General features: G+C 47.6%; 1 protein-coding gene across 50 annotated transcripts in view; it reads right to left on the bottom strand.

Annotated features, from left to right (window-relative positions):
• The window catches only part of LOC110525852 (splicing regulator ARVCF), a 229966-nt gene that overhangs the window by 39003 nt on the left and 167589 nt on the right, over nt 1–23374 (bottom strand). For all 50 annotated transcript variants that reach the window (XM_090237795.1, XM_090237804.1, XM_090237810.1 and 47 more), the window contains 4 exons: nt 15967–16469; nt 8861–9044; nt 1074–1191; nt 659–830 (listed from right to left, as the gene is read on the bottom strand). In XM_090237795.1, the coding sequence (XP_090093921.1) occupies nt 659–830; nt 1074–1191; nt 8861–9044; nt 15967–16469 (977 nt within the window). The remainder of the gene's footprint in view (nt 1–658; nt 831–1073; nt 1192–8860; nt 9045–15966; nt 16470–23374) is intronic.

The raw sequence follows: 23374 nt of genomic DNA, 5'->3' as shown, positions 1-23374 counted from the left end.
CAGGGCCTGTGAAGACTAAACACACCACATTAACTGCTGTGTACAATAGCAGCAGACTGGCTAATTCGCCTGCGATTGCCATCTATAATATTCAATCTGTAAACACACACACACACACACACACACACACATTTCCAGAAACACGCCCCAGTGCTTCTTGGCCTGTAAATCAGTAGCATCCCCCTCCGGACTGTGAGGGGTCAGTGAGATTGGGTCACACCTCATTGACTAAGTGATTCATTGCTGTCATTATTTGTTGTGGGAGAGGGACCTCTACTTGTTGTTCAGCCATTCGTCAGTGATTGAGAGGTAGCCTACACTAATTACATCTCTGTCTAGAACCAGAGGGTAGCCTTTACTAAATAACTGTCTGCTATGGGGAAATAGCTCTGGGCTGAAGGGTACGAGGTAAATAGAGCTCGAAAGAGCTGAAATACTGTTAGCATAGGCCTGGATACATACAGTAACCTATTCAAACTGACAGGGCCCATTTTGAGTATAGTATAATGGGTTTCGGTCCTCTTTTTTTTCTCTGTGTGTGTTAATTAGTGGTTCCTACAGAACATCAAACACTGACGGTGCACGGAAGCGGTTCGTTTTGGGACTGGGCCCATGTCTCCCCAGTCTAGTCTCCCTCTGTGTCGTCCCTGCATTTCACCTTTGGCCTTCTTCCCTCCGAAGCAGCCTGCGTCATCCTTCTTCTTCCTCTGAGGGCCCACAGAGCCCGGGGCCTGCAGCACTGATGGGTCTGTGAACTTCTCGGCCCCTGGGATCTCCTTGTGAACGTGGTAGGACAGGTTCCTCATGATACACACACAGTTCTCCACAGACTGGAGGAGGCGGGGACAAAGAGTTGTCAGCTCAACCTGCACAGATTGTTCTCAGAATATGATATGAAAGGGACTGTTTACTCGCTTCCAAACTAGATAAAGAGACCCACTGGAGACAAGCAAAACAGAAGACAAATCAGCATTCGTGGTATCAAATGTCCCCAACGACTACACAAAATACTGTTATAATAATGTACAGGTAGAATGATGCGTATGGGGAGGTGTGTGGAGCTGGCGGCTCACCTTGTTGTCCATGTCTTTCTTCCCCACAGCTGACTGCAGGGCGTGGAGCAGAGCGTCCACCAGCCCCTCACACTCCCTCAGCCTGCGCCTCGCCTCGGCCCCGTCCGAACTCACGTTCCTGTGGAACACAGACACACCCTGGTCAGAAGCAGAAAAAAAGGAGACATCCGTAGGCTGTGTTAATAAACAGCATTTAGAGTCGCTTTTCATTTCACTTCCAATTTCCTCCATGAGTGGTTGAATATATTACAGAGACAGAGGGCTCCTATCTCCCCCGTGCACAGAGATAGCATTGCCCAGTGCCCATGCTCTAGAAGCTGCGGAGATTAAGATCAGACACAGCTGACTTCAAGAGATAAAAGTAAACACCTGAATCTGACGACAGTGAATCAGCAGTGTAACAGCTAAGCAGACAGGGAAATAATCATTCCACAAACCTTCCCGCACAGGACATGAAAAGTGTCAACTTCCCGCCAAAGATGGAACCGTACACAGGCTTGTAATCTACCATTCCGCACTCCCAAACAGACCTGTATAGTAAATAACTGTCTGCAAAGGCCTGCCAAGTGGTTCCGCGCATGTCTTTACAGAGACTTTAGTTGTGGAGCGAGAGAGCAGGAGCTGCTAGGCTCGCTGGGGACTTAATTTAAGAGGGTTTTCTTTCTGGGCCATATAATCCCATTACCAATCCACCCAGCTAGTCCTGGAGGATGATGCCTGTCACCGCTGCGAAGGGGTTGAGGGGGACAGCCAGAGTGACACACACACTTAAATGTGCACACACTCAAAGGTGATATATGCACGAGCGCACACACTTGCAAACAGAAATGTGCATACACACAGCCGCTCTTTCACACACCTACACACACAGGGGGAAGTCAGTCAGTCTCTGGTGCAGATTCCATTCATCTCAGGTAAAGCCTGGGCTATTATACACTTTGGGCTAATTAAAACGAATCAATGGTACAGAGAGGCAGACACCGCAGACCATACGGGACTCCAATTCCCAAGTCATAAAACATTGACGGGACTGTAGTGGAACGGGTCAAGAGCTTCAAGTAAAATGGCGGCGACAGATATGGCAGCTCTGCTTCTAGCTCCGAAGCAACGTTGTGTTATTTCGTATACATTATTAGCACAGAAAATGTTTTGTGTTGTTATTACATACAGCCAGACATAACTTTTGTATATCAGAGCTGCGGTAACTCACCAGCATTACGACCAGGAATGCGACTTTCCCGAATTGGATCTTTTGTTCGTACCACCCAGGGCAATTTAACTTGTTCCAAAGGCTGTTCCAAAACACCGCCGGCGGAGAAGAGGTATTCGGAGTGGACTTCTAATCCGACTCAGGAGGCGTGCACACCAGCCACCGCTTCCGAGTATATTAATTGCTAATGTTTCGTCTCTGGATAACAAAGAAGACTAGCTCAGGGCGAGGATCTCCTTCCAGAGACATCAGGGATTGTAAAATACTCTGTTTCACAGTAACATGGATCTCTAGGGATATACTGTCCCCGTCCATACAGCCATCTGGCTTCTCAGTACATCACGAATACAGGAATAAAGCACTCTCCGGCAAGAAGGCGGGGGTGTATGTTTCATGATTAACTACCCATGGTGTGATTGTGATAACATACAGGAACTCAAGTCCTTTTGTTCATCCGACCTAGAATACCTCAATCAAATGCCGACCAAGATAATTACCAACACATTGACTGTAGTACTTGCACTGGTAAAACATTGGACCACTGCTACTCAACTTTTCAAAATGCCAACAAAGCCCTCCCCTGCCCTCCCTTCGGCAAATCTGATCGACTCCATTTTGCTTCTCCCTCCTTATAGGTAGGAACTCAAACAGGAAGTACTCTTGCTAAGGTCTATTCAACCCTGGTCTGACCAATCAGAATCCATGCTTCAGGATTGTTTTGATCACGCGGACTGGGACTGAGAATAACATTGACGAATACGGTGAGTGAGTTCATCAGGAAGTGTATAGAAGATTTTGTACCCACTATGGCTATTAAAACCTACCCAAACGAGAAACCGTGGATAGATGGCAGCTTTCGTGCAAAACTGAAAGCGCGAACCACCGCATTTAACCATGGCAAGGTGACGGGGAATATGGTCGAATACAAACAGTGTAGTTATTCCCTCAAGGCAATCAAACAGGCAAAACGTTTGTACAGTACATAGACAAAGTGGAGTCGCAATCCAAAGGGTCAGACACTATACGTATGTGGCAGGTTCTACAGACAATCACGGATTACAAAGGGAAAACCAGCCACGTCGCGGACACCGACGTCTTGCACCCGGATAAGCTGATCACCATCTTTACCCACTTTCAGGATAACACAGTGCCAGCGACGCGGCTCGCTACCAAGGACTGTGGGCACTCAATCTCAGCGGCCGACGTGAGTAAGACAAAGCGTGTTAACCCTCGCAAGGCTGCAGGCCCAGATGGAATCCCAAGCCGCATCCTCAGAGCATGCGCAGACCAGCTGGCTGGATTGTTAACAGACATATTCAATCTCTCCCTATCCCAGTCTGCTGTCCCCACTTGCTTCAAGATGGCCACCATTGTTCCTGTACCCAAGAAAGCGAAAGTAACTGAACTAAATGACTATCGCCTTGTAGCACTCACTTCTGTCATCATGAAGTGCTTTGAGAGACTAGTCAAGGATCATATCACCTCTACCTGAGACCCTAGATCCACTTCAATTTGCTTACTGCCCCAATAGATCCACAGACGATGCAATCACCATCGCACTGCACACTGCTCTATCCTATCTGAACAAGAGGAATACCTATGTAAGAATGCGGTTTATTGACTACAGCTCAGCATTCCACAAAATAGTACCCTCCAAGCTCATCATTAAGCTCGGGGCACTCTGTCTGAACCCCGCCCTGTGCAAATAGGTCTTCCGACTTCCTGATGGGCCGCCCCAGGTGGTGAAGGTAGGAAACAACACCTCCACTTCGCTGATCCTCAACACAGGGGCCCCACAAGGGTGCCTGCTTAGCCCCCTCCTGTACTCCCTGTTCACCCATGACTGCGTGGCCATGCACGCCTCCAACTCAATCATCAAGTTTGCAGTAGTAGGCCTGATTACCAACAATGACAAGAGTCTACAGGGCAGAGGCGAGGGCGCTGGGAGAGTGGATCCAGGAAAATAACCTCTCTCTCAACAAAACAAAGGAGCTTTATAAGAAGAAGCCAGCGGAGAGCAGGAGCCTATTGCGCAATAGACAGGCTGTATGTTAGAAGCTTAAATATACCTTGTCATTCATTAGCTAAATCTAAGGCTAATACTGCATTGAATTTATGACCTGAAAAAGGGTAGGGTAGGACAACTACACTTACTATACAAAACATTAGAAACACCTGCTCTTTCCATGACAGACTGACCAGGTGACAGCTATGATCCCTTATTGATGTCACTTGTTAAACCCACTTCAAATCAGTGTCGATGAAGGGGACCGGTTACAGAATTAGTTTTAATCCTTGAGACAATCGCGCCATGGATCGTGTATGTGTGCTATTCAGAGGGTGACTTTGAACAGGGTGTGGTACTAGGTGCCAGGAGCACCAGTTTGAGTGGGTCAAGAACTGCAATGCTGCTGGGTTTTCCAGGCTCAACAGTTTCCAGTGTGTATCAAGAATGTTCCACCACCCAAGAGACATCCAGCCAACTTGACAACTGTGGGAAGCATAAGGGTCTACATGGGCCAGCATCGCTCTAGAATGCTGTTGACACCTTGTAGAGTGCATGCCCCGACAAATTGAGGCTGTTCTGAGGGCAAAAGGGGGAGCAACTCAATATTAGGAAGGTGTTTCTAATGTTTTGTACACTCCGTGTATATATACTGTATATTGAACAGCATTAAGCTTATCTATTTCGAAACTGGAGAGAAAGACAGCATGCACACTGATTTAAATCAACGATATTCGAGTGATAAGCCGTTTTAAAACTTTGCATCTGGAATTTTACAAAATGACTTGAAGATGAAAAAAAATACGGTGACCCCCGAAACCAGTTGGAGATGTGTAAATTAGACACACATTCAGTCCTTATATTACTGTACCCTAGGCTATGCCGCAGCAAACGTAGTCCTTCCCACCTTTCACAATAAGAAAAGTTAGTATGATGAGATGATACATGCATTGTGAACTGCGCTCCATAACGCGATGCGCTTTCCGTTCTCACTCTGAGCGTTGATGATTGATCATGCAGATAGCAGAGAGTTTTGGCCGTGGCCCGTAGAGAAGCCAGATGTAGAAATGGCATCAAATTTAACAGTTCCATTTTACGTCAGGCTGTTCATAGAAATAATCTCACAGTTCCTTTCCTGGGAAAACGGTGAGAGTATGGGCGGGAAATCCCAGTAACCAATCGGAATTTATACGTCAAGATTGTTTTGATCACGCTGACTGGGAAATGTTCCGGGTCGCCTCTGAGAATAGTCTCGAAATATACACTGACTCGGTGACAGGGTTCGTCAGGAAGTGCATAGAGCATGTTGTTCCCACTGTGACAATAACAAGTTTCCCAAACCAAAAACCGTGGATAGATTGCACCATTCGCAACCACAGGGCTCTCCAGAGGGTGTTGCGGTCAGCCCAACGTCTCATCGGGGGCACACTGCCTGCCATCCACGGCATATACATCACCCTTTGTCACAGAAGATTGTCAAGGACTTCAGCCACCCGAGCCACGGCATGTTCGCCCCGCTACCATCTAGGAGACGACAGTACTGGGACATCAAAGCTGGGACCGAGAGACTGATAAACAGCTTGCATCTCCAGGACATCAGACTGTTACAAAGTCACCCTTAGCCGGTCTAGTACCCTGCCCTATGTACATAGAGTCATTGAACACTGGTCATTTGAATAATTGTTACATACAGTTTTACTCATTTTATATGTATATACTGTATTCTAGTCATGACTCATCCTATATAACTACTGCTGTACACACATTTTCTAGTCATATACTTTCCATACACACAGTTTTGTATTGCTAGGTATTATTACTGAACTGTTGAAGCTAGAAACAAGTATTTAGTGGCACCTGCAATAACATCTGCAAATCTGTGTACGCGACCAATAAACTTTGATTTGACGCAAACGGCGCAGTATATGACTGGGGGCGTGCTCCCTGCCATCCAGGACCTCTTTACCAGGCGGTGTCAGATGAAGGACCAAACAATTGTCAAAAGACCCCAGCCACCAAGCCATAGACTGCTCACTCTGCTTCTGCACGAAAAGTGGTACTGGACCGCCAAGTCTGGGACCAAAAGGCTCCTTAACAGCTTCTACCCAAATCCATAATACTGCTGAACAGTTAACCAAATGGCTAATGGGACTATTTACACTGACCCTTTTGTGCACACTCACTGCATCACAACCAGCCGGTATTGGGAGTTCCATAGGGCGGCGAATAATTGGCCCAGCTTTGTCCGGGTTTGGCTGGGGAAGGCCGTCAATGTAAATAAGAATTTGTTCTTAACTGACTTGCCTAGTTAAATAAAAGGTTAAATAAAATAAATAAAAATCCTTCCAGAAGGAAACAATGCCAAAAAGCAGCAGCGGTAATAGTGACCGATACAGAAAACGTGCTGCTCTGTCAAGGCATGAGTAAACTTAATCTCCCATACATCAGCAGATCTCAAATCTGCCTCTGACCAGCAAACAGTGTGTTGTTGGTTTCCGTCGCTATGGAGACACTCAGCAGCAGGTAACGTAGAGAGAGGGGGAGAGATAGAGAGATGTAATACGAGGCTAGTACAAGGTGCCCTGTATGACCCTGTGGGATGGGTGAGACACACAGTGAACTCACACACACACACACACACACACACACACACACACATACATACACAGAGAGACCCATGGGGAGGAGAAATCAGCTGCCAACTTCACCAGAGGGCATCCACATCCAGCTATATCAGACCTCTAACTCAGCAGTAGTCACCTCTACTACTATACAATACCCCTCCCCCTGTCAGAACCACTGACATTGGCTTTGTCGCAAATGGCACCCTATTCCTATATAGTGCACTACCTTTTGACCAGAGCCCTTCTGGTCCTTTGGGGAACAGGGTACCATTTGGGATGGAGCCACGGTAATGTGCTGCTGGCCAGATGAGAGGCAAACTTGATTACATTGATTAAAGTGAAATGGGGCAGGAGGAGGCAGCAGCTTCTCTAGGGAGGGAGTGGTGTAATCTGAGGACAGCCAGCCGGATCAAACCCTCAGCCTCCGTCTACTTCCTTACCCAGGTCACCAAGCAAAATAAAATACATCCTGATATCAAGAGTGTGTGTGTGTGAGAGAGCGAGAGAAAGAAAGAGAGAAAGATGGCGAGAGAGAGTACCAAACAAGCAAAACACAAGAACGCTAATCTGGAATGTGTTACATTAGACCAAAACAGCAGGGGGTTGGTGGGGTGTTGGAGGGTGGTGGGATTGGTTGGATCCTGATCAACAGACCGCAGTGACTGCTGAGCTGAGCTGCAGTGGATTAGGGACTGGGGGTCAGACTGGCTGGGGCTGGGCGGGATGCAGGCAGCATATGGCTGGGACAGAGGACAACACACACATACATATCTGTTGTGTTTCTGTAGGGTGACATACTTCCATAACACAAGGTCCAAGTCACATCAGGAGAAAGAACTACTATCTAGTCTCCAACATTGTCTGACATTAACCTCACACACTTTAAAAACAGAGTCAAACTGGCAAAATGGACACTAGTAGAGAGTCACAGCCAATATGCAAACGGCCAAAACAAAGACATTGAAGCTACTACATCTTTATTAGAACCACTATCTCCTGGTGGACCTTTGGCTTAACGCAGACATCCAGACTTCCTATAGACTTATCTCCAGTGTGTGTGTGTGTGTGTGTGTGTGTGTGTTGGGGTGGGGACACACACACACACAGCAGTAGAAAGAAGTCATTATCTGGGGCTATATTACACCCCCTCAGGCTCAGCCTCTGGCTTCCTCTTTGAACACTTTCCCTACAAGGTCAGTCAGTATAGAGAGGGGCAGTAGTCTTGAATGACAGTTGCTAGACACTGGACTAGCCAACTACTTTCTCCAGATGAACACACAGTTGGATCATGTGTTACCCTTTGAGAGAAGGTTCAAGCCATACCCTATGGAGGCAATAATCCACAGCTGCAACACATTGAGGAGAATGTGCGAATCTGAATCAAGTGAGCGAGGAAAACATGGCTTCCTCACCAACCTGTCACCTGATTGGTATAAATCTACATACTAATTTAATCCAGTCCCAATCGACCCAACCCGCCCCCCTCCATCCCCTCACAACCTTTAAGATCAGGGAGAAGGTGATGCGTATTTACAAGGGCTAATGTCGTTACGGCAGTTGTAACCGTTGCGGTAAGCCCTTGTGGCCACGGAAGTACTAATCAAGCATCAGGTTGCTTAGACGACCTCTAAGGTCTCTGGTTCTGCCTGTACTGCCTGCCTGCCTGTCTGTTAATAGCACTGCTAATTGCCACAGCAGCGGAGACCATCGATCGCTATCCTTTCAATATCAGATACACTGGTTGAAAAGGTCTTTCAGCTCCCTCTCTCATTCAGAGAATAGCCTCTGTGGTTGAAGTGCGAGTGGTGGCCTGGCAGGTCCATATGCATTGTACCATGGGCCCTGCTGCTGGATCATATTAACCATCTTTTGATCTGCTTCACTTTTTCCTATGGCAGGAAGTACCTTTAAGAGGAGCGTGGGTATCAGGCCTCACGCAAGCTATTACCTCAGACAACCAGAGGTGTTCTTGAAGACGGTGGTCCACTCTGCGTCGCGGGGCTTGGAGTCCTCGTTGGGCTCGTGCTCCCAGCCTGAGTGGGGGATGATGACCTCGTTGGTCATAGTCTGAAGCCCGTGGTTTATAATCACCATCTTCAGAGGCTCATAGGAAGACAGGTTCCACAGGGTCCCTAGGGCGAGGGAGGGAGGGGGATCGGGAGAGGAGCAGAGGGAGAGAAATAGATGAAGGAAAAACTGTCATTCGCCGATTCCTTTCACGTCTGAGGGAACCGTCGTTCACGCAAAATGAAACCATTTACCAGTAACATGTAAAACACACAGCGAAAGCAAAGTCTTAGTTTCTCTCACAGTGAGGAAAGAGATAGCTGTGTCTCACACTGAGCATAATTCAATCACTGAGCCTGTGAATCCTGTAATCTCAGAGAGAGGGAGGAATGGGAGGCGAGGGACACACACACAAACACACACACGCGGTGAGGACAGGTTTAGAGCCGGCATGGAGCCTGGCAACAGTTGCGATAGAGATAGAATCAGGAGGGATTTCACATAAATGGATGTACCAGGGCAAGACCTCCGGTTTGTGGAAAACTAAATACTACAGAATCGACTTCAAAGTCCACATACACACGCAGAGTCCCGTCTTTGTTTTTATGAACTGTAGCTCCCCTCTACCCCACCCCCAGACAAGGCCCAGTGAGGGAGGAATGGTAACAAGATGAAACAGTTTATCTTATTTCAGAAAGTATTGATTTCCTAGGCAGAAGTATAACAGCCAGGAGCTAAAGAGTTTGGCTAAATCTTATACACACAGACTTATGCACGGTTTCTGCCTGGTCAATATTTTTGCCGTCATATCATGCTGACTGCACACTATAAAAACCTTGGCGGGCCCAAATCTAAAAAATACCTTCAGTCTCGCTCGTGTGGTTAATTTATGATTTGAGAAAACCATTACCTCCCTCCGACAACAATAAGTACATCTGTACTTACAGCTGAAAATGGCCTCCACTCTGCAAGGCCATTAGTCAGTGAAGGCCTTAGCACACTGGTAACATGGACCAGAGCTTACCAGAGGCAGAACTGAGCCCTCTATGTGGCGTTAAGAGAAGAGCCATGTCATATTTGCTAGAGGTTTGTTTGACTCGTTTCATTGGCGTGTTATTGTGGCACTCGGGCATGACTGAGCTGCTGCCTGGGGGACGACTGAGCTGCTGCCTGGGGGACGACTGAGCTGCTGCCTGGGGGACGACTGAGCTGCTGCCTGGGGGACGACTGAGCTGCTGCCTGGGGGACGACTGAGCTGCTGCCTGGGGGACGACTGAGCTGCTGCCTGGGGGACGACTGAGCTGCTGCCTGGGGGACGACTGAGCTGCTGCCTGGGGGACGACTGAGCTGCTGCCTGGGGGACGACTGAGCTGCTGCCTGGGGGACGACTGAGCTGCTGCCTGGGGGACGACTGAGTTGATCCTCTCCAACACTGGACCATTAGCGTCACTCCATTGGCTCTGACAACCAGCAGTAAACAGGCAGTGAATAAGAAGTCAACAAGCAACCAACGGTAGTCTACAGACATCACTGGTATAGTCAACAATAGCAGGAACAGTGAAATCAATTGCTAGAATATGGCCAATTGGTGACAAATGAGTTGACATCACGTAATGGTCAACAAGCAGCCAGCAGCAGCCCCCATAGCCAACATACACTGAGTGTACATTAACATGCTCTTTCCATGACAGACTGACCTGGTGAAAGTTATGATCCCTTATTGATATCACTATTAAATCCACTTCAAATCGGCAGGGTAGCCTAGTGGTTAGAGCGTTGGACTAGTAACCGCAAGGTTGCAAGTTCAAATCCCCGAGCTGACAAGGTACAAATCTGTCGTTCTGCCCCTGAACAGGCAGTTAACCCACTGTTCCTAGGCCGTCATTGAAAATAAGAATTTGTTCTTAACTGACTTGCCTAGTTAAATAAAGGTAAAATAAAAATAAAAATAAAATCAGTGACTGGTTAAAGAAGGATTTTTAAGCATTGAGACATGGATTGTGTATGTGTGGCATTCAGAGGGTGAATGGGCAAGGCAAACGATTTAAGTGCCTCCGAACGGGGTATGGTAGTTGTGTCAAGAGCTGCAACACCGCTGGGTTTTCCAAACTCAACAGTTCCCCATGAGCATCAAGAATCTAGCCAACTCGACACAACTGTGAAAAGCATTGGAGTCAACATGGGCCAGCATCACTGTGGAACGCTTTCGACACCTTGTAGAGTCCATGCCCCGATGAATTGAATATTAGGACGGTCTTCTTAATGTTTTGTACACTAACGGTACAATCCACCATCTTTGATAGTCCAGACAGGGAGTACAATGCAATCTACTGCTACTGTATATTGTGGACAATTAGTGACCAATCAGTAAGCAGGAGACCTCAACTACTGTAATATAGTAAGACAATGACATCAACTCCATGACATCAACGTTTTTCAAATGTGTTTTAGTTGGATGTCTCAGGCTCTTCACACTCCTGGATTGCATCCTACCTGGCGTGTTGCTCCTACCAGGTGGCGTGGAGATGATCGGTGTCTGCACCACGTGCTCTCACTCTTTTGTCTTTAACTCGGCTCTGTCATATCCTCACATGGTCTCTCCAATCATTTGCTATGCAGATGACACTCCACTGATCTTTTCCTTCCACCTTCTGAAATCCAGGTGGCGACACACATCTCTGCGTGCCTGGCAGACATCTCCGCCCACCGCCTCCAGAAGCAAGACAAAACGGCGCTCCTCTTCCTCTGGGGAAAGCCTGCCCGCTCCAAGACCTCGCCATCATAGTTGACAACTCTGCGGCGTCGCCCTCCCAGAGTTCAAAGAAACTTGGCATGACAACGGACAACACCCTCTCGTTCTCTGCAAACATCAAAGCAGTGACTCGCTCCTGCAGGTTCATATGCTACAACATCAGTAGAGTACGACCTTTCCCCTCACGTTCTCCGTCACTCCGCTCCTCCGCACACGCCACTGGATTTCAGTCGAAGCTCGCATCGTCATCAAGACCCTGGTGCTTCCCGACGGAGGACCAAGGGAAACTGCCCCTCCTTACCTTCAGGCTATGCCCAAACCCTACATCCCAACCCGAGCACTCTGTTCCGCCCACCTCTGGTCTCTTGGACCTCCCACCCCTACAGGAGGGAAGCTCCCGCTCAGCCCAATCAAAGCTATTGTCTGTCCTGGAACCCCAATAGTGCAACAAGCTTCCCCTAAAGCCAGGTCAGTGGAGTCTTCAATCTTTTTTTTTTAAATCATGTTTTTTTTACCCCCCTTTTTCGTGGTATCTAATTGTTAGTAGCTACTATCTTGTCTCATCGCTACAACGCCTGTACGGCTCGGGAGAGACGAAGGTCAAGAGCCATGCATCCTCCGAAACACAAAACAACCAAGCCGCACTGCTTCGTAACACAGCGCGCATCCAACCCAGCCGCACCAATGTGTCGGAGGAAACACCGTGCACCTAGCGACCTGGTCAGTGCGCACTGCGCCTGGCCCGCCACAGGAGCCGCTAGTGCGCGATGAGACAAGGATATCCCTACCGGCCAAACCCTCCCTAACCCGGACGACGCTAGGCCAATTGTGCGTCGCCCCATGGACCTCCCGGTCGTGGCCGGCTGTGACAGAGCCTGGGCTCGAACCTAGAGTCTCCGGTGGCACAGCAAGCACTGCAATGCAGTGCCTTAGACCACTACGCCACCCGGGAGGCTGAGTCAATCTTCCCAAAACATCTGAAACCCTACCTCTTTGAAGAGGATGTTAAATAAGTCTTGGGGCACCGACTCTTTCACATCACTGCATGTCGGCCTGTACCTCCAACACAGTGCCAATTCTAAAGTATTCAGTTTCTTCACTCTTTCCCCTTAAGAACCTGAAGCATCCCTGGCCTGGCCTCCCTCAACCTCCGTAATCAAATCCCAAGGTAATGGATGGTAATGAAAGCCAAGCCGAGGCAGGCCAGGCCAGGGAAAATGGGAGGTGGACCAGTACTTTCCTCCCTCCCAGGGCCCTGGGCGGCTAATTCAATTTCCTGGGTGCTGGCTACTGCCGACATGCTGCTCTAACAGGCCCATTCACTTAGAGCTGCCCATTACACCTCTCCCTCCCTCCTGCCATTCAATAGCGAGCGAGCGAGAGAGAGGGGTGATTTGGGACTAACATACATATTAGCCATGCAGCGGGGCTAGGCTGTAACTCTCCTGCTGCTGTCACATGTGTCACAGGCTAATTGCTGAGTAGAGATGACAGAGTCCAGGAGAGTGGAGGCGGCGGCCACGGCAGCTGGGAGGGGAGTTATGGAACTGTGTGTGTGTGTGTGTTTATGTGAGATGGGTGGTTGGTAGTAGAGGGGATGAAGAAGGGCGGAGGAGCTAGGTCATGTAAATAAGTAGAATAACCGGTGACAGGCAGGCCACGTGTCTGCTCATATGCCTGCATGTAGGAGGGCGTATATCGACGTGTCTAGAGAGGGCGTGTCTAGAGAGGGCGTGCATGGGCGTGTCTAGAGAGCGCGTGCATGGGCGTGTCTAGGGAGCGCGTGCAGGGACGTGTCTAGGGAGCGCGTGCAGGGACGTGTCTAGGGAGCGCGTGCAGGGACGTGTCTAGGGAGCGCGTGCAGGGACGTGTCTAGGGAGCGCGTGTATGGACGTGTCTAGAGAGTGTGTGTTTGTGTGCTGATAGCAGATGAACAGCTGGCCCCTGCCTAGATCACAGTAGGGTGGCCAGGCCACGAGCAGCACCAATCCACAGAAGTGTGTGTGTGTGTGTGTGTGTCAGACCCCGAACTGTGTAAGCAACCCTGGGCCAGGCAACAGCGGCCGACACACACAAACACGTTTCTTTCCTCACCAACTTCAAAAAGAGCAGTACCATTTCCTGGGCCACAAAGTGAACTCAAGTGCCACTCCAAGTCTCCGCCTGATCCCTTACGCTCTCCTCATCCTACCACACAGGGGGCTTATATAGAATAAATCCCGACTGGAATGGATGGTGGTGGTGGGTTTATATTTCCATTAAAATGCCGAGTTGGGAAGCAGGAGGAATGCAGCTGAATCCTTCATAGAGCAGTCATTGGTTGGTCCTTTCATGTGGCATTGGGAAAGCCATGTTACCCTCCCCTCCCCATTCACTCCCCTGGCCTTACCTACCTGGAACACATTACAACAGCTTTTTCCTCTGGAGAGGTATGCTGACGCACTACTACTAACCCCGCCAGACTATTTATTTAACTAGGCAAGTCAGTTAAGAACAAAGAACAAGTGGAATGAACACCTGTTTAGCAGCCGTTTGCCTACAAATCTATCTTCAAAACTATCTGTGAAAGGAAAATATGAGACACTTCATGATATTCTGGTTTATCAGCACCGTCTTTGCTAGAGGGCAAAAATAGCCATAGGCCTATCCAGGAGGATGAAACACCCAGGGAAAAATAAACTAATTATAAAGACCACTTCCTGTGTGCCTATAAAACAATTGTCAGTTCAACGTCAACCTTTCCCTGCAAAAAACGGAACTGGCTGTGGTTCATCTCCTTCACATAGAGTTGATCAGGCTGTTGATTGTGGCCTGTTGTTCCACTCCTCTTCAATGGCTGTGAAAAGTTGCTGGATATTGGCAGGACCTGGAATGCGCTGTCATATGCGTCCACCCAGAGCATCCCAAACATGCTCAATGGGCGACATGTCTGGTGAGTATGCAGGCCATGGAAGGAATTGTGTACAGATCTTTGTGTCATGGGGCCGATCAGTATCATGCTGAAACGTGATGGCAGCGGATGAATGGCACGACAATGAGCCTCAGGATCTCTGTGCATTCAAATTATCATCGATAAAATGTAATTGTGTTTGTTGTCCATAGCTTATGCCCGTCCATACCATAACCCCACCATGGGGCACACTGTTCACAACGTTGACATCAGCAAACCGCTAGCCCACAGAATGCCATACACGCTGTTTGCATCTGCCCGGTAGAGTTGAAACCAGGATTAATCTGTGAAGAACACACTTCTCCAACGTGCCAGTGGCCATGGACGGTGAGTATTTGCCGAGTTAAGTCAGGTCAGGACACTGGTGAGGACGCCGCGCACGCAGATGAGCTTCCCTGTGACGGTTTCTGACAGTTTGTGCAGAGAAATTTGGTTGTGCAAACCCACAGTTTGGGTGTCTGGCCTCAGAAGATCCTGCAGGTGAAGAAGCCAGATGTTGAGGTCCTGGGTCTGCAATTGTGAGGCTGGTTGGGCATTCTGCCGAATTCTCTAAAACAACGTTGAGGCGGCTTATGGTCGAGAAATTAACAAAATGATCTGTCAACAGCTCTGGTGGACATTCCTTCAGCCAGAAACCCAATTGCACTCTCCCTCAAAACTTCAGACATCTGCGGCTTGCTGTGTGACAAAACTGCACATATTAAAGTGGATTTTATTGTCCCCAGCACAAGGTGCATCTGTGTAATGATTATGCAGTTTAATCAGCTTCTTGATATGCCTCACCTGTCAAGTGGATGGATTATCTTGGCAAAGGACACATGCTCACTAAAAAGGGACGTAAACAAATTTGTGGCCAAAATATTAGAGAAATAAGTTTCTTTGCGTATGGAACATTTCTGGGATCTTTTATTTCAGCTCATGAACCTTGGGACCAACGCTTTACATGTTGCGTTTATATTTTTGTTAAGTATAGCTCTCTCGTACAGTATACAGGACTCGTACAGTATACAGGACATGCTTCAATAACGCCTCCTGACCACAACAGAACAATGCCCTAACAGAGACTACGGTTCTAGAATAACAGGACATGACTTAGAAATGACATTCTACAACAGTACATTAGTTCCCCAGGTCATGCAGGTTTTCACAACGTACCTGAGTAACACATTTTTAAGTTGGAGGGAAAAAAAGCATTTGTACGTTGCAAACAAAAGGCTAGTATGCCTAATATTTACTGTACTATTTACAGAAGATGAGCTGCAGCTAGTTTCGGTTAGTGACTGGATTCATTCTGGACGGGGGGGGGGGCAGCCATTCTTCCCATGAGGGTACACGGATTCCTCACCTGTGATGAGCTCACGGACCTCCATGTCGTTGGTCTTCCTCAGCAGGCGGATGAGGGCTGGGATACCATCGCAGTTCTTGATGGCCACCTTGTTGTCGTGGTCCTTGCCGTAGGAGATGTTCCTCAGGGCTCCACAGGCCTTGCGGTGGACCTCAGCCTTGGGGTGGTCCAGCAACCCTGCCAGCACAGGGATCCCCTTCAGCTGGCGCACATCCTTCTTGATCTTGTCGTTCTCGTAGCACAGGTGCTGCAGGTAGGCGGCGGCGTTGGACTTGACCGGGTCGATAGGGTGGCCCAGCATGGCGATGACCTCTTGCAGGTCTGGGTCACGCCAGCGCGGGTCCTTGCGGATGCTGTCTATGGAGGGCGAGCGGCGGCCAGCCAGGCGGTCCAGGCTGGCCATGCTACCCCTCTCGGGCTGGGCCAGGGGGGCCGCGTACATGCCATGGATGTAGGGGTGTCGCTCGTCAACCAGCTCTGCCTCGATGGGGTCATCGTACCCCCTGGGAGAGAGAGAGAGAGAGAGAGGGAGAAGTTTGTACGTTTGAGAAAAGGTCATGTAACATTGTTTGAAGGATTTTTACATCTAGCTGTATGGATTTGTAGCTGGATGTGTTCTGTACAAGGACAATGGTTTACAATTCACTGTCTATGACAGCGAGCTTAACACTACTACTACAACAGATGGAGGGAGCATTTAGTGGAATTTGTATAAGAGGGATGACAAGAAAAAGAGAGGGGGGAATAAGAGTTGAGAAAGGCCAAGTGAGGTAGGAAGGATTGAATGGAGGGAAAAAGGAGACAGGAAGGGGTGAAGGAGAGGTGAAGAGAGGTGCGAGAGATAGGAGGACAGAGACGGGGAGCGACAAGGCTGCTCTGTTATTAACTCTGTCAGAGGGCCTCCCAGCCGGTGAGGCCCGGAAAAACAGCTCCCGTCATTAACAAACAGGCGGCACTTATTAATCATCTCTATAGTCTCGGAGCCATGTTCTCTTTTGCCTTTCTCTCGTATTAATATTGGGGGTGCTGGGGTTTACAGAGAGAGACAGAGAGAGACAGAGAGAGAGACAGAGAGAGAGACAGAGAGAGAGACAGAGAGAGAGACAGAGACAGAGAGAGAGAGAGAGAGAGAGAGAGAAGAGACAAAGCAAAGGAGAATAGGGGCAGAGGAAGAAAGAGATCGAGAGAGAAAGATATTGAGATGGAGCCCTGTAGAGCCAAGAGCAAAAGGGACTCTTACAACAAAGTCCAGGCAGAAATTGAAAAAGAAACTCAGAACTTTTTCTGGGCTCCCTCACAGAGGGGCTGGTGTGGTGTGGCCCCCAGGAGAGGCAGCAGCAAAGTGAGCTTCAACGCTCCACCATGCCCACAGGGATGCCTCTGCACCAACATTGCCTCAGGGCCCGGAGGCTGGCTCCTTCTGGTCACAGCAGCACCAAAGACTATGCTTAATGCCCTACTCGGCCTGGTCTGGCTGCCTTCCTGGGACTGGGCCTTTTACGTTAGCCTGGTGTATTCCATTTCTCTGTTCCACAAGCAGCCGCATCCTTTTCCTTTCCCCTGTTAGAGTTGTGGAGTACAAGGAGATCTCCTGACTGACAGATCATTAGGCTTCTGAAGCAAACGGTCTCTCGATACTGAGGGGGTTTAACATGATAACTTGTTGTTATCCAAAGGTATTCATGGTGCTTTTACAAACAGAGACATCCTAAGATGATTTTACTTGGTCCACACGCGTAAGGGTAATATGCTGACCACATCGCCTGTGTTGCGTGAGTGTTGCAAGATAAAATGTACACATGCATGTTATTCAATCATTTAATCCAAAACTGGTCGCACGCGTCAACAAGCATCTGCGTAGGCAGGTTCCATTTTAGAAATTGTAAGTCCCACCTCTCCCATCTCCTCATTGGTTTTTAAGAGCATATGCCCTGTTTTGACAACTAGTGTTCCTGAGGGAAAAAAAGCCTGACATTGTTGAGAACTTAGTTCCCCATCCTTGAACTTAGCTAACTTCTTATGAGAAACCTCAAAGTAGACAGGGGAACGATGTCTGGCTCATGCTAAAAGCGGTCTCTCTCTCACACACACACACACACACACACACTGGGCCTCAGGATCTCAACATTTTACATGCTGCGTTTCTATTTTTGTTCAGTATAGTTGGTTCAGAGTGAGTTTTGATATTTCAACCTGCGTGTCCTAAACGTGTCTGGTGGGGAAGACAAACTCAACATGCGCACAATGGCGGATGCACGGAGCAGGTTTGGTCATCATGTAAGATAAGAGATGCACTTTATTCTCCTCCAAAAGGAAAATAAGCAAGGTCACAAAGTAACCCAGTTGGACTATCCCAAGGGGGTTTCCCTTTATTTGGGGGTAGGAACTACACTACTTTGTCTTGTACTAGCTCTGTTCTCTCCTCTGGTGTCTTTTCATGGGAACAAAGGAGGAGGCAGAGAAAGGAAGTGAGAGTGGGGAATCTAATTAATGTCGCACACCATGCGCCACCGCCTGTAGCCTCCCCTCCTTCCTACCACCGAGAGCGAGAGAGAAAGGCTACTTTATTATACACAACTGGCCAGTCTGTTTTGAGCAACTTTGATGTACGGTGCAACAAAACGGGCGACATCCCTAACTGAGTGCTAGCGGTTAGAGACAAGCACTATGTGCCTTAATTTGAATTTGTTTTATGTTAATTATGTGCATAAAAATGTCTCCCTGCCGCACGTTGCGAGAGGGGAGAATCTCATCAGGATATCGCTGTGTGTTCGCGGGTGCATTACTTTACATATATCATGTTTTATAGCATCACTTTCTACATTTTACTGCCAGTGAAATCAACACAAACTGGGAGAAAAAGCTCAGACCTGAGAAGCAATGTAACTACACACTGAATCCTTATATAAATACAGTGGGGCAAAAAGTATTTAGTCAGCCACCAATTGTGCAAGTTCTCCCACTTAAAAAGATGAGAGGCCTGTAATTTTCATCCATCATAGGTACACTTCAACTATGACAGACAAAATGAGAAAAAAAATTCCAGAAAATCACATTGTAGGATTTTTTTATGAATTTATTTGCAAATTATGGTGGAAAATAAGTATTTGGTCACCTACAAACAAGCAAGATTTCTGGCTCTCACAGACCTGTAACTTCTTCTTTAAGAGGCTCCTCTGTCCTCCACTCGTTACCTGTATTAATGGCACCTGTTTGAACTTGTTATCAGTATAAAATACACCCGTCCACAACCTCAAACAGTCACACTCCAAACTCCACTATGGCCAAGACCAAAGAGCTGTCAAAGGACACCAGAAACAAAATTGTAGACCTGCACCAGGCTGGGAAGACTGAATCCTCACTAGGTAAGCAGCTTGGTTTGAAAAAATCAACTATGGGAGCAATTATTAGGAAATGGAAGACATACAAGACCACTGATAATCTCCCTCGATCTGGGGCTCCACGCAAGATCTAACCCCGTGGGGTCAAAATGATCACAAGAACGGTGAGCAAAAATCCCAGAACCACACGGGGGGACCTAGTGAATGACTTGTATAGAGCTGGGACCAAAGTAACAAAGCCTACCATCAGTAACACACTACGCCGACAGGGACTCAAATCCTGCAGTGCCAGACGTATCCCCCTGCTTAAGCCAGTACATGTCCAGGCCCGTCTGAAGTTTGCTAGAGAGCATTTGGATGATCCAGAAGAAGTTTGGGAGAAGGTCAGATGAAACCAAAATATAACTTTTTGGTAAAAACTGAACTCGTCGTGTTTGGAGGACAAAGAATGCTGAGTTGCATCCAAATAACACCATTCCTACTGTGAAGCATGGGGGTGGAAACATCAGGCTTTGGGGCTGTTTTTCTGCAAAGGGACCAGGATGACTGATCCGTGTAAAGGAAAGAATGAATGGGGCCATGTATCGTGAGATTTTGAGTGAAAACCTCCTTCCATCAGCAAGGGCATTGAAGATGAAACGTGGCTGGGTCTTTCAGCATGACAATGATCCCAAACACACCACCCGGGCAACGAAGGAGTGGCTTCGTAAGAAGCATTTCAAGGTCCTGGAGTGGCCTAGCCAGTCTCCAGATCTCAACCCCATAGAAAATCTTTGGAGGGAGTTGAAAGTCCGTGTTGCCCAGCAACAGCCCCAAAACACCACTGCTCTAGAGGAGATCTGCATGGAGGAATGGGCCAAAAAAACAGCAACAGTGTGTGAAAACCTTGTGAAGACTTACAGAAAATGTTTGACCTCCGTCATTGCCAACAAAGGGTATATAACAAAGTATTGAGAAACTTTTATTGACCAAATACTTATTTTCCACCATAATTTGCAAATAAATTCATAAAAAATCCTACATTGTGATTTTCTGGATTTTTTTTCCTCATTTTGTCTGTCATAGTTGAAGTGTACCTATGATGAAAATGACAGGCCTCTCATCTTTTTAAGTGGGAGAACTTGCACAATTGGTGGCTGACTAAATACTTTTTTGCCCCACTGTATATATATATTTTTTTTTCAGAAGGCTAGGGTTTGGCTGGTATCAAAAGACAAAACAAACCAACCCCCACTGCCATAGCCTGGATCTGGACAGGCAAGCAGCTGCACTGAAAGGTGAGGCACAAACAAAGGCTAAGCCTAAAGATAACGCATGCCATGGCTAGGCTAAGTTTCTAAGGCGTCAACACGGTTTTGGGTCTTGTGGTGCGAGGTTAGGTTTAGGGATCGTGGCCAAACTGCAAGGCTAGCCTTGATCAAACATCTCCTGAAACAGGTGTCTTCAGCTCCAGTCTCAAAAATGACATTTTAAGTCCCACACACAGCTGGCTGAGGACATTACATCCGAATGGTACAGCATAGCATCACCCCCTCCTGTTTTAGAATGTTTCCTTCAAGTCTAGGGAACGTGCACGAGAACCATTCCAAGAACCATTTTAACAGGAACGGGTGAAAGTGGACTTGAACGTGAAGCACCACAAACCTCGTCTGGTAGTTAAGGATAGGAGGGCCCAGAGGCGATTAAGCCCCAGTCATTAAGGCCAAACTGGGCCAGGGCTGCTAGTCCGCCTGCTCCTCTGAGGTTTTGGTCCGAGGGCATCTCAGTTAACCTAGTTAAACCAGTCTGAACCCAGTACTCACCATTCAGAGCAGCCTTCAGTCTCGTTTAACCAGGCTACCTCACAGCTGCATGATAGATAACATGGGAAAAGAAATGGCTGCGAGTGAGTCGAGGATATACAGCACCCAACACTTCCATTGTGAACACCCGGTCTGGTCTAAACACGGTCAGACCTACAGTTCCAGACGATTCAAATGCTAAAAAGGAAAAGACAAGCAAAAGCAACACTGCTGTGAATAGCCTCTGAAAAAGAGAGTATGGGTATTGCCAAATGATATCTTCATTACTTTCAGATACATGCGACTACATCAACGGTCTCACATACACTGACAATCAGTGTACAGTTGGGTTTGAAATGGAACTCATTTGAATAGAACTGATGCCAGGGTTGGTAAACGGGTTGCGGACTGAGTGATGGGAATGTCAGGATTTGCATTTAAATTGGCGGCGTTGTGTTGATAGGGGGGGCGGGTTATTCTCAGGATGGGAAAGGCCCTTGCCACCACAGCCGCCAGACATGATGCTCACAGGATGATTACAGTAGCAGCTCACACTCCTCATGGTAATGAAGCTGCTAAATATCCTGCGTGGTCCTCTGTGTGTGTGTGTGTGTGTGTGTGTGTGTGTGTGTGTGTGTGTGTGTGTGTGTGTGTGTGTGTGTGTGTGAGAGAGCGCGTGAAAGCGAGAGAGCAAGTGAGTGTGTAGGAGTGACAGCCAATTATGTCGATCAAATCTCCATTCCTGTGGTCTCCGGCCTTCCCCCTGAGGAGACAAACCTCAAAGGATTAGCAGCCGAGAATTTTTCCATCTCTGTTTGGTGGAACATTCCCACATGCTTATGAGCTCTGTGACTTTTCACTATACAAACAACAGATAGCTCATTTTGAATAATGAGCAATAACTTCTTTATGACTCACAAGACAAAACAAATAAATAAAATCAAAGCAGGAATAAGCAAATGTTCCTTTAAAAAAAAAAATCTAATTGCGTCGGCTGTTTTGATGTCTTTATCTGTTTTTACAACTAGTGTTTGTTCCTGATTTCAATTAAGTGCAGGGAAAAAAGCCTGACATTGTTGAGAACTTAGTTCCCCCATCCTTGAACTTAGCCAACTGCTTATGAGAAACCTCAAAGTAGACAGGGGAACGATGTCTGGCTCATGCTAAAAGTGGTCTCACACACACACACACACACACACACACACACGGCCTCAGGATCTCATCACATTATCTCTGCACATTCAAATTGCCATCGATAAAATGCAATCGTGTTCATTGTTCGTAGCTTATGTTTGCCCATGCTATAACCCCACTGCCACCATGGGGCAGTCTGTTCACAACGTTGACATCAGCAAACCGCTTGCCCACACAACGCCTGCCATCTGCCCGGTGCAGCTGAATCCGGGATTCACCCGTGAAGAGCACACATTTGCATACTGATGTTGGTTACGACGCCAAACTGCAGTCAGGTCAAGACACTGTTGAGGACGATGAGCACGCAGATGCTCACAAATAAATGATTTGGTTGGGCAAACCCACAGTTCCATCAGCTGTCCGGGTGCCTTCATCTCAGACAACCCTGCAAGTGAATATGCCCGGATGTGGCGGTCCTGGGCTGGTGTAGTTGCACGTGGTCTTCGGTTGTGAGGCCAGTTTGACGTACTACCAAATCCTCTAAAACAACATTTGAGTTGGCTTATGGTAGAGAAATGAACATTACATTCTCTGGCAACAGCTCTAGTTGACATTCCTGCAGTCAGCATGCCAACTGCATCCTCCCTCAAAACGTGATGCATCTGTGGCATTGTGTTGTGACAAAACTGCACATTTTAGAGTCGTCTTTTATTGTCCCCAGCACAAGGTGCACCTGTGTAATGTCTATGCTGTTTAGTCAGCTTCTTGATGTGCCACACCTGTCAGGTGGATGGATTATCTTGGGAAAGGAGGAATGCTCACTAACAGGGAGGTAAACAAATTGGTGCACAAAACGTTAGAGAAATATGATTTTTGTGCGAATGGAACAATTCTGAGATGAAACATGAGACAAACACTTTACATGTTGTGTTTACATTTGTATTCAGTGTATATCTGTTTGGCCTTCTTGCGGTCACAATTCACAGTCCACAAATTATTTGTAATTATGTTCCGGCCTCCTGACCATCCGCTGAATCTATTTGATGATCCCCGACACACACACACTTGTTACTAAAGACTAGGAGCGTGGGCAGCACAGTTCTTCCCTCTTATCCTGTAATAGATTACTATACCCTCCTATCTTGTAATAGA

The sequence above is a fragment of the Oncorhynchus mykiss genome, chromosome 6, assembly GCF_057628025.1.
Source record: "Oncorhynchus mykiss isolate SJ-2025 chromosome 6, ASM5762802v1, whole genome shotgun sequence".
In the NCBI taxonomy this organism is placed as follows: domain Eukaryota; kingdom Metazoa; phylum Chordata; class Actinopteri; order Salmoniformes; family Salmonidae; genus Oncorhynchus; species Oncorhynchus mykiss.
The sequence above is the reverse complement of the archived record's forward strand: the minus strand, read 5'-3'. Positions and strand labels throughout refer to the sequence as shown.